At 42.7% G+C, this 12,396-nt stretch overlaps 1 protein-coding gene across 2 annotated transcripts in view; it reads left to right on the plus strand.

Annotated features, from left to right (window-relative positions):
* The window catches only part of homer1b (homer scaffold protein 1b), a 13,805-nt gene extending 5,264 nt beyond the window's left edge, over window positions 1–8,541 (plus strand). Inside the window, exons 4-8 of one of the 2 annotated variants that reach the window (XM_071527889.1) lie at window positions 1,280–1,440; window positions 6,880–7,036; window positions 7,382–7,492; window positions 8,149–8,229; window positions 8,350–8,541. In XM_071527889.1, the coding sequence (XP_071383990.1) occupies window positions 1,280–1,440; window positions 6,880–7,036; window positions 7,382–7,492; window positions 8,149–8,229; window positions 8,350–8,541 (702 nt within the window). The remainder of the gene's footprint in view (window positions 1–1,279; window positions 1,441–6,879; window positions 7,037–7,381; window positions 7,493–8,148; window positions 8,230–8,349) is intronic. The other variant, XM_071527890.1, reaches the window with a different exon arrangement.
* The last annotated feature ends 3,855 nt before the right edge of the window (window positions 8,542–12,396 follow it).

Below are 12,396 nucleotides of genomic sequence, written 5' to 3' on the forward strand. Positions count from 1 at the left end.
AGGGATGTACAGGCAGTGTCATTGTGGTACTGTATTGTGCCCAAGCCCTAAGTCTTAATAGCTCTGTTTTATGTACGCGCAGCAGCTAAATGATTTGTCTCTCGTATAATTTCTATGGTTGTATGGGATATAAAGATAAGCGTTAATCTGTAATTCTGTAATTTCCCAGTGCTATAGTAAGCTATTTAATGGCCTATAGGCATGCAGAACTGCTCACTAAGACGCCCTTTTTTTAGCACCCGCACCAAGAGATGATCAGTGTGAGAGAAAGTTACCACCCGCCCCCCTCCGCCCCCGTCTCTCTACCTCATGCTCTCTCAGCGACTGTCCCTCTTTGTCTTCATTTTTCTTGCTTTTCTTGTATGATTCAACTTCTTGAATTTCATAAGAAAGGATTTAATATATCCAACTGCTCAGCAACTTTACCTAAAGTGGTAATCTGCAAGATTCTTGTTTTTTTACTTTGTTGATATCTTTGGTGATAAGCGGTCATTCCTGAGATTAGTTGTCAATCAAATAGTTTGGCTGTTACTGTGGCGTCTTTTTCCTTGGATTTTCTGTTGATGAAGTTTGAGTTTCTGTAGTTTCCGGTCTTTTCTTTGTCTGTTCAGCCATGGTAGATATCGCTACTTGTGCCAACTAGTCAGTTCTTCTTCTGTTTATTCCAAACTACTGCTGCTGCTTCCAGTAACATAAAACCCATCACTTCCTGTGCAGCAGAGGAGTTTTCCCTTGAAAGCCCTTCTTGATACCGGCTGTTAAGAACAGAAAATGCAGCAATGTAAAAGCAACAGAAAGTATCAAAACAGAATGTATTTATATGTATTTATATGAAAATGTCACAAATTATTTCTTTGTTTTGCTTTTTGTAATTTTCTTGTCGTGTTTCTAATCTAATGACAAAAACACCATCATGCACTGTTGAGTAATCAGTGGTACAAAATTAATTTCATTGGTTGGTTGGGGCGTCCTGATGCCTTGGCTTCATTTGCATGTGATGTACCTGCAATGTAGTGGATTAAAATCTGGCTCATGGCCTTTATCTCATGTCATTCCCTCCCTCTCTCTCTCCCTCTCCCTCTCCCTCTCTCTCTCTCTCTCTCTCTCTCTCTCTCCAATCTTTCCTGTCACTCTACACTGTGGTGTGATGAAAGCACAAATGCCTTAAAAATAATCTAAAAAAAAAAGATCTTGATTGATTAGTTGACTGAGTAATTGATGACTGATTGACTGATTTCAAGTCCAGTAACTGCTGAACAACACTGTGTTTCATGTGCAGGAGTCTCCAGGAGGAGAGCTCTCGTCACCTTTGACCCCAGTGACTCCGCCCACCATGGAGAACATCAACGGCACGGATGAAATCTGCGACACTGTGACGACTCCAAACTCAGACAGCCGTCCGGAGCCTTCGCAGAACGCACTGGCCTTCGCACACAGGTAGTTCCCACATAGTAACGTCTTCATTGTCCCGCACTGTCATGTTGATTGCAGTACAGACCTTGGAATCAGACCGTATCCACTCACTGTAGCGGTCATATTTCACAGTGATCACACAATAGTGAGATGAAGGCTTAATGCTGTGCATGTGTGCATCTGTTATGCTGTCTCCTGTTTAATCATGATGTGTTGTTCTGGTTTTCTATTTGTCTGAAGCACAAAAGCACACACGTCTTTCTCTTTCTCTCCTTCTCTTTGTTTACATGAACCTATATATACATATATAGATATTTTTGTCTACATATCAGCGTGGTAGTACACTTCCTATTTACCCGCCTTTCTTGTATTTTTCCTGTCTAGGGAGCAGTATAAGACTTGTCGGGTCTGCTCTTTCTGATAGGGATGTCATTACATGTCCTGACCACTGCGCCATCGTAACTCTCTACTCAGATTTTCAGGCACAAGCTTGTCCAAAATAATAGCCTGGTTACAGGTCAGCAACAGGGAGGGTCTTCCTTACAAAACCCAATGCACTGCCTGTTTACTAACTGCTAACAAATACGGTTCCTACAGCACATGATGAGGAGGAGTAAGAGTCAGAATCACTCTGATCGCCAAGTGCAATGAATTTGCAGGACTTTTTTCTTGATGATATTGGAGTCATACTCATATCAGTGACATTCTTACTCATGCAATTACACTTCATGTGGACCAGCAAAGAGATGGAAGTCAAAACATTAAGTGTTTCTCAGGAATGAGGAAGCATATAAGTTATTTATTTTATTCAATCTGAGCATGCTTACTGTAATGAGGACGGTCACTTATATTTACGGTGATACTTTTGCCTACTGCAGTGCAATAATGGCTTTTTAAAGACACATTTTAACCATTGTTTATGTAAGCTTGCTTGGTCATGAATTTTTATGTTGTTTACTGCATTATGACAGGTGACAATGTCACCTCTATGCATGCACCATTACTGTTGTATACATTCCTGCTAGCAGATTGAGTATTGACAATGATAATTTATATTCCTTGTGATTTTGAATACTGATTCATATAGAATCTGCAAAATAAGGAGGTGAAAGTGGCATGTAAATATTTCTGCTCTGTATAATGGCCTCCTGAAGAGGTGTGGCTGTGAGGTTCATCACCAAAAGGTGTCGATAAAGCGTTTATGTAACACTTATATAACATACTGGGGGTAGTGGGAGGCAGATTGAGAAAGAGCAAGACAGACACAGAGAGAGAGAGAGAGAGAGAGAGAGAGAGAGAGACAGAGAGAGAGAGAGAGAGAATGAGAACTGGGCAGAGAGAGATGGAGGTGCAATGTATAAAGAGGCTGTGCATGAGTCACTGACACCTAAACATGCACCAACTGCAGACCCACACACACACACACACACACTTATATACAATAATAAAATGAAATAGGAATGCACGGACAGTCATTTGAGTTACAGACTTTGACAGAGTGAGTGAACTATTATTTTCTGAGATGAGGAAATGTTCCTGTTTTCTACTGTAACCTGTAGTTTATTGTAAACAACAGGCTCTTTTAACTTGCATAATCTCTGTAACCTTGTGCCGCTCATATAATGATTACTCTGCCTGCGATTCTTATTAATTAAAGGTATCAATGTATTATCATTCCTTTTTTTTGCTTAACTACTGGTGTTCTGAGAGCAGTAACATCTTTTTTGACACTTCAACAGAAACCTTTTTATTAACATGCTAAAGTCTATAAAGCCATGATAAGCTCAAGTGCAAATGCTTAGAAATCCCCACCGCCACATCATGAACTCTTTGAAGGCTCAACAGATCTTTGCAGTGAGAGCTGGATGTAGCGAGGACACCCACTGCCTGCTGCAGCCTTGCTGCTGCTGATGTGTCTATTAATGCTGCATGCGTGGGAGAAGGGGTCGACTCTCGCTGGCAAACACGTGGCCGCTACAAGCGCACCTCAGTCTTACATTTCTCAAAGGCATACGCAAAGGGTGCAGACGCAAAGGACGTAGACTACCCATGTATTCTCCTACACAGCCCTCTCTCCTCTTCTCTTTTTCCTCTCTTTCTCTCTTTCTCTCCCTCCCTTTCTCTCCCTGTCACACACACACAATTCAGGCTTCATGTGACTTTATTTAATTTGATGTCTGGGCTGTGCCAGTTAGAGCATCACACCCACACCTTTCACACTAGCTTCGTCAGCCCCGGCCCCCCGTGTGCCTCAGAGTGCAGCAAGTGAACTGATCACTGTAGCATCAGAAATGTAGATTCTGAGATGTTGTGTAACGGTGTAGCCTACAGTTTATTTGTTTAACGGTGTAGCCTACAGTTTATTTGAAAAACTCTAAAATCAAAAAGAATAAAATAAAAATGTATGCAGTGTATTTTGAATGTGTTTAGTTCTATACTTTTGTGTGAAGTACGAAGACATGCACACACACACACACCTGCACATACACAGGTGTTTGCTGTCCCTTTGCACTTGTTTACTGGACCTCGGTCTTGGTCTCAGTTTGTTGTTTTTCCATGTCTGGAATTAGATGATGATTTATCTCCATAACGTACTGTAGATACGGCATACTCCTGCTCAGCAGGGCTGTGTAGGCAAGTGTGTGTGGGTGCAGAGGGCAGAGGAAGAGAGAGAGAGGGGGATGAGAGACAGCTGATGTGTTGTGCTGATGTCACTATGAGAGGGCTTTACATATTGAAGGCCGTAGGTGTCTTTCAGTGGGTCTGCAGGAGGCTTGTTTGAATGATTTTCTATATATTGGAATATGTCGACATCTCTCGGTGGGACCGCCTTGGGCTTAGGTGAACGGTTTTGTGTAATGAAGGGTGTAGGTGTCCTCCAGTAGGCATAAGTGAATGGTGTCGCAAAGTAGAGGATGCAGGCACCTTTGGGTGGGTTTGCAGTAGGCTTGTGCAATCGGAGACGGTGCCGATGTCATACGTCAGGGTGCCACGAGCTCCTCCGCTCCTCTGGTGCTGCCATGGCAACTGCTTTGGCTCCCCGCTTGTGGAGAGGTTCTGTGAGGAGGAAGAACTTACCTGAAAGAGTCTCTCCGTCAACACACAGCGGGCAGGACACAAAACCCTCAGTGCCTCACAAGTTTAGCTTTTGTGTTTGGTAGTATATTGACGCTGGAAAGGGAATTAAGCTTGGTACTGGAAAGTAGTAAAACACAAAGCATAATGTTGCCTTTTTATTCAGGAGTTACAATCTATTGGCATGTACAGTGCATTGTGTATACAGATTTTTCTTCAAACCACAAATAACATTCAGAATTTAAGCAAAAAAAAATAAAAATCTTGTTCCTTGAAACTCCACACCCCACAAAGCCTGGTCCCGTACTTTCTCTCATTACTCATTCTTGTTCTGTGGGCTGGCGATGGTTCAGGTAGATGAGAGAGACAGAGAAAAATTAACTCAGTAACATTAATTTAGTTAACTGCACCAGATACACAATTTTAGAATTTGTGATTCTCACATACATGAAGCAAAAAATTATAGTGGAAAAATTACAAATTAATTTCATTCCAAAATAAAGTGCAAACAAAGAAAATGACAAAGTGTAAATAAAGAAAATGACAGTGTCACAACAAGTGAAGTAATAGCTATTTGACCACACAGTTGGTTCCTGCATTATCATAGGTGGAATTATAACAAAATGATATAGCAGTCACCAACAAAGAAATATCAAAATTTGTATAATCCATGGCTCCATAACAGACAAATTCGGAATGTGTAAATAATCACATCGATCTCTATCAATACTTCAGTGATAAAGCAGCAGCTAACTCACCCTTCCCTCCATGTGTGTCGAGATTTTCAGCTCTTCTGTCCTCTGCAGACTTGAGCTCAGCTGCCCTCTGAAACCTCTCGGCCAGGCTCATTCAGTGTCGATGAAACCCAACGTCAAACATCTCTCACTCTTTTCTCTCCTCTGCTTTTCACTCCATCGCTCTCCTTTGCCTTCCGCGTCTCTCTCCATCTTCGCATCTTGACGTCTCGCCTGCTCTCCTGGTCTGGTGTGCTGCTCTGTGTGGTTTATACATTGGCGGGGCTGCGTGCCTTGGTGACAGCATCTCTGCGTGTGTGTGTGTGTGTGTGTGTGTGTGTGGGGTTGTGGTTGTGTGTCAGTTAGTGTGTGCAAGTGTAGGATGAAGTGTCGTCTCCCTCCTATGCGTCACGCATGCAGACACACTTGCACTCTCAGAGGGGGTGGCTGTTGTGTAAGAGCTGAAGGCACCGTGGGAGTACTGAGTGAATTAGATCTGGGCTTTCTCTCTTTTATGCTTTACAGAGTGGGTGTTATGGCATAGTGGAGTACTGCTGTGTGAGTGAGTGAGTGTGTATATGTGTGTGTGTGTGTGTGTTTGTGTTTCAGAGAGGGGGTGGAACAAAACCGAAAACAACATTGTTATGGGTCATACAAAGACCCTCACCACTCTGAGCGAGCTAAGCTTCTTTCTGTGTGTGTTTATATATATATATGTGTGTGTGTGTGTATGTGCTTCTATTGCTGTGAGGAATTACTGCAAAGTATGTGGGAGTAGGAGCTCCTTTTCAAAGGTACTTGACTCGATGTCGGTACTCGACAACGTTTAGGTCTTTCATGCATTTCCCCCTCCAAATCAGCTGTGCAGCTATTGTGTGAGAGACAGGGCGAGTGGGCATTATGTAAATCTCAACTGAAAGCCTGCAGTGTTCACATCTGAGTGGCGGGATGCACAGCAGAAGCATCTCTGAGTACTTTCCCCTCCGAATGTTTGAGTCCAAAAGGTTATCCATATCTAATATTATGCTTCCAACTTTGCACTATCCCCTACACTGCCTGTATGCAAATATTTCTCCCACTGCTGTCCCCGCTTTTTCTCTCACCCACGCCTCTCTACCGCAAAGTCCAATCGCTCTCACTCGCCCGTCTCCCTCGTCTCTCATCTCGTCTTTCCTCTGTGAGTAGCTGGACCAGATTAGGCTCCAGCCAGTCTGAGGATATAATCTCAGATTACAACCCTTTGGCCTGAGTGCCCGCTGCAGCCCTGTCAGCCTCCCACACTGGGACAGAGACGGACCGATGGGTGGATGGATGGATGATTCTGATATTGTGTGGTCAGGCCAGGGGTTTCATTTAGGAGCTTCAGGTCAGAAGCACAGGCTGTGTTCTTCTTTCCTGTAAAACATAAACCATCTTTATGTCTTAGGAGGAGCTACTGCGCTTGAAACATTGCTTCTCTGGTGCATTAAAAGAATTTAACAGAGCTTTGCAGTGTGCGGACTGTTCATAAACCATCAGAGCCCCAACTTTGCATTGCAGATTTTTCCATTGTCAGATACATCGTGTGCATCCATAACCATGGAAATGTTAGTTTCTCTCATCTCTTGTGGATACTGTTGTGGTAAACTAACACTATGTACGTCTCTGCGTCCTGCAGCCCCACCATGACGAAACACTGGGAGGCAGAGCTGGAGGCACTAAAGGGGAACAATGCCAAGCTAACAGCAGCTCTGCTGGAGTCCACAGCCAACGTCAAACAGTGGAAACAACAACTGGCTGCCTACCAGGAGGAGGCCGAGAGACTACACAAACGGGTGAGGGAGGGAGGGAGGCACAGGGATCTATCTATCTATCTATTTATCTATCTATCTATCTATCTATCTATCTATCTTGCACAATGCTGTTAGTTCAACATTTTATAAAATACGTTTTTAGCAAATAAATCAAATCAAATTGAAAAGGAGAGATAGTTTGGAGCGGAGGAAGGAAGGCAGTAAGGGAGGAGTGAAGGTGTATGGATGGGGGGAAGATAAAAAAGAGAGAGGAGAAATGAGTGCTGGGATGAGGGAGAGTCCAGGTAAGCAAGTAGTAATCTGGGAACAAATGAAAGGGTGAGATCAAGTTCATATGTTTCCATCTTGTCCATCATGTGGCTGCAGGTGACGGAGCTCGAGTGCCAGAGCAACCAAACCCCGGTGATCAAATCCCAGAAGACCGAGCTCAACCAAACCATAGAGGAACTGGAGAATACACTAAGGGACAAAGAGGAGGTGTGTGTGTGTGTATGCGTGTGTGTGTGTGTGTGTGTGTGTGTGTGTGTGTGTGTGTGTGTGACTTAGGGGAGGGCGTTGCCTTGAAATATAATTGTCCACATTCATATAACAACACCCTTTATTAATTTTATATAAAGGGGCTGTGCTTGCCTTTCATGTATATTGGTGCAAGTTATAGTTGTGATCTCTGTCTACCAAACATGTTATAGGTCTAAAAATGGCAAAAATGACTCATCATACTAAAATTATAGTTAAAATTCATAACTATTATGCTACAGAAAATGCAGCACTGATTCCCAGTGAGCTGTCAAAACAACAACATGAGCATTTAGATTAAATTTGGTGTATTTATTAATCAATTAAGTATCAATATCACATGTAAAATCTGCCATATTGCACCAACCTGCAAATTCATTTTTCTAGATTGATAGACTGAGTTTTGATAAAGGTTATGAGTGAATTAGCGATGGAAAATAGTTGATGATTGTTCATAATATGTTTATTTAACTTATGAGTAATTTCTACCAATATTACTAAATTCCAAGAGATTCTCTACATTGTTAGCTATGGGTGCCAGGCACCCACAGCACCCATTCACATTCCGCTTACGGTGATAGTATTTCCACCTTTTAATCTGTTTTTATATCCTCCAGGAAATGGAAAAAATGAAAGAAGAATTGGAAAACATGAATGACCTGATGGAGCAGAAAGACACCCTAACCCAGAAACTTGAGGTGAGTTGAGAAACAGTGTAGAGGTACAGAGAGATTGCTGCTGATTCCACCCTCCACCCCCAAATTATTTCCCTCCTAATGACATTGAAAATACAAACAACACTGTCGCTCTTCCTCCAGGAGACGGAGCTGCGCGGCCGGGTGCTGGAGGAGCAGCTGTCGGGGGCCGAGCAGCGGCTGGAGGAGAACCAGGAGGAGCAGGAGAACTTCAGGAAGAGCCTGCGGACGCTGCTGGAGCTGCTGGATGGGAAGATCTTTGAGCTGACGGAGCTGAGAGACACGCTGGCCCGGCTCATAGAGGAGGCCAGCTAGAGACCGAGCTGCCGCAACTTCACAGACGGAGCCATATGATAATCTGCCCACCCGCCGCCCAACCCCTCCCCTCCCCTCCCCTCCCTGCCCCATCCTACTCCCACATCCCCAACACAGATACTGAGATACAGCACACTGCCCCGATACTGGTCCTGCTCAACGAGGGCAGCTAACCCTACAAGCTGACTTGCAGGCATCCACCTCCCACCCTCCCCAGGCAGCGCAGGGATTACCTCATCTTGCCTGTTGATAGGCTGGTGCGGGTGTAACCTTGGCCTCATTGATCTTTCCAATACTAGAGATGCCTGCCTGTGTTTGTTGGGGGTTGGATTGTGATTTCACACTGCGATTGCCCCCGCCCACCTGCCCACCCACCCACTTAACTTGAGAACTGTGCCTCAGTGCCACCTGCTGTTTGACAGAGAGAGCTGCGTCACTGCGAGCACACTGGCACAGTCACATGCCCCTCTCCTTCCTCTCCAAACTGCCCCCCAAGGGGATGTCGAAAGTCATACGGAAATAATTGCTGTTAAGACTCAGAGAACTGCGCCAAAGCTGCCAAATCCCCCCAAAATACTGTCCTCTAACTAGCAGATGCTTTGATCCAAAGTGACTTACTGTACAGTGAAATGCTGAATATAGACTCCGTGGAAACAGAGTCCCATGTATGCGCTTGGGCTGCCAGCAGAGTGTCATCGGAAACAGAGAATTAAAGGATGGCTCTCAACCAACCAGTCAGTGACACCTATTGGCCTGGAGTGACATCACTGCTACACCCCAGCCCGGACACACGGGGCTGCTGGGAAATGGAGTTCAGTTTACAATAAATTGATTACTTCTCAAGTGGACGTCACTGACTACTGTATATCCACAATCTATTTAAAACCCTATATGATAGATGAGTATTGAATCTTCCAGAGGCATTGTTCATGCCACCCAAAAATTTAGAGGGCATAGGCGTTTAGGTTAGACATGAGAATTCCTGTATCCAAACTGCTTCCACCATCACCGACAACTGACCTGTCTTCCTGCCAAACTCAGTGTGGTGTGTGTTACTGAACCAGGCCCGACCTTTCAGACGTACCGTGGGCCCTTCGAAAGCGCCTAAAGCGGACACATGTTTGTACATAATATGTGTGTGTTTGTGCTGTGACAGAAAGACCCTGTTTTCGGACGCGGCGGCCTACACACACGCACACTGAGCAATACCAGACAGGTTCTGGACGACGCCTCTGTCTAACTATCAGGTACTCTACTCAGCGGACTCATACAGATAGGTCAAATGCAACTCAGCTGATCCCCTGTCCAACAGAAAGTGTACTGCTGTTGACCGCGAACCTGTGTGGCAGCCCTGTCTGGTCAAAGTAGTGCAGTGAAGGGCTTAGAGTGTCATCTAAGAGTTAGTGAATCTCCACACTCAGTGAAACTGGCCACAGATTTTCACTCTTCACGGGTGAAGACAGAACTGTACTCAGTTTCTACTCTTTTTTTTACACAAAATAGGTTATAATTATAATAATGATGATACAATTATAGAACTGTATAAGATTAACTTTCTACTCAAGACGGCATTGTAAATGAATAGATGGATAAATTAAATGCAGTAACACTCCACAATGGCTTATTCTTGTGTGTTAACTTGTGTATTAACCCATGGAAAGGTATTGTATACTTATTGTAAAGTATACAATACTCTACAAGTAATCAGTGAACCTCCTTAATATATGTTGTACTTACAAGGGTGTAACAACACAAAGTGTAAAAAGTTGCATACTGAAATATGTACTTATGAAAGAGTTCCAGTACCGGTACAGTAAATTATTCATGGCTGCATCCTCAGATCTCTGTCTTTAACATCAAGGTCATTGAATTTGAATTTTTAAAAACTTGTATCCTTACATCAGGTGCAGCGACTTTTTTCCTAACATCACGATTGACCACTGCATTTACATCTTGTATTACGCTCTTGTAACTATATTATATATCAAGAGATTTCCATTAAGTACTAGCACAGCATGATTATGTACTTAAAGTATTTTTCCATAGTTAAATGCACAGGTTAATACATTGGAATAAGGTCCTTGTACAGAGAAGTGTTACCGATTTGTTTTTTTTTTCTCTCTGGTTTAACTCAAAGACAGCAGAATGGCAGAGATGGAATACCTTAATATTAATGCTATTGTTAATGAATGCCTTTGTACAGTAGTGGATAAGAAGCTTTTCATTCTCCTGTTTTGTAACTTATGGTATTTAATGTAGGTATTATTATTGTATTTAGAGGTATGAGAAGACTGGCAATATTTTTGACTATTTAAAGTAATTTTGAACTCATGATATTAAAGAGGTACCTCAGGCTTATGATGTTTGTAGATTGGTGAGACTTGTGTGTTTGCAGGTGAAAGGATTTACCAAATGCTGGTGAAAATGATCAGGAGACACATCTGTTGGTGCTTCAGCCAAACTGAATTCTTTGTTAAAAATCAAAACAGAGATGGCCCTACCAGGCTAAGAACACTCCTCTGTGAACTGATAAATGCTATGTTTTATATTCAAATACAGTGACCGCAGAATTCAGTGTGTGCAAATTGCATTTTTTTCTGATTTTCAACACATTATTGACTCAACTCCTGTCCTTCAATGAAACAGACAATCTCAGAATTTGGTTCACAAGGTTTTATTCAATTGCACGGGCAAGGTTGTAAATAAAAAATGAATAAATGAAAATGGTAAGGGTAAAGGCAAAAAGGTATTCTCGGAATAGTATGTCTATACACTACTGTGTAAAAACAATTGCAATGTTTAATAAGTCCATTGTTTTAGGCAATCAAGCTGAATTCATCACCCATTAAGTTTCATCCTTTTTGCGTTGTTTCTCTATGTGATATTGCACTTTTCTAGTGACTGACTGGCTTATTCAGACATAGGGTCATATAGTCAGCCTGTGTGGCGAACAGGTCGACATGGGAAACGCTCAGAAGCAAACACATCACAAAACGTTTTGGCTGGAAATGCTTTGGAAAAAGAGGATATAAATGAAGCGAAGAGATGTAATGCAAAATACAATTAGCTGACAAACAAGCTGCATTCAGTAAGTTTTATAGACAAGGGTCAATGTAAAACACATGACAGTGTGCTGCTAAGGTCAGTCAGGTGATGTTCTGAGCCCAAAATTGTCTTACTACTGAGAACATCTTTGGTCATTGTTCAATGGAGCAAAGAAGACCTTAGCACTAAGATGTTTTGGGGAAACTCCGTTCTGGTCAGTTATGGTGACATGAAGTCAGGTATGGTCTGGGTTTGGTTCAAGTTAGAGTCAGTCAGGGTTGGATCTCTGTCCTGTGCTACATGGCATGGTACCATGGAAGATCATTGTGCTGACAGTGACAGTGGCTGAGAGACACAATGTCGGGTTCAAGTCCAGAACATGTAAAAGTGCCTCAGATTTGCTCTGCCAGGAAGATGATAATAAAAAACTCTCTTTAGCATTGAGCTATGTTCAAGCTGTACAGTGTGCCATATATTTTCATGCCTGTTCTTTCTACTTCATAATAAATCAGTGAATGGACATCCTTTTGCAACAGGTTCTGAACAAATACACAAGTGGATAAAAAGCAGAAATCTTTGTATCTAAGCTGTTTAAGACGGTGCATGCTGTGGCTATTCCAAACTCAAAGCTCAGTTTTGAATCTTTTTGCCTCATGTATATTTGTGTATTCCTGTGCTGCCAAGCATCCCACTGTTACTGTCTCATATTGTCCTGTGTAAAAGGATTCCATCACAATTCATTAAGTCCAATATCTAAATATTGTACAGTGCCCTTTAACTTACTTGCCTATTATCACAGATACAATGCTT

This window comes from Centroberyx affinis, unplaced genomic scaffold (genome assembly GCF_046629955.1).
Source record: "Centroberyx affinis isolate AG114_WGS23_722 - 3 ecotype Tasmania unplaced genomic scaffold, CSIRO-AGI_Caff_v1 ptg001585l_1, whole genome shotgun sequence".
NCBI classification, from domain to species: domain Eukaryota; kingdom Metazoa; phylum Chordata; class Actinopteri; order Beryciformes; family Berycidae; genus Centroberyx; species Centroberyx affinis.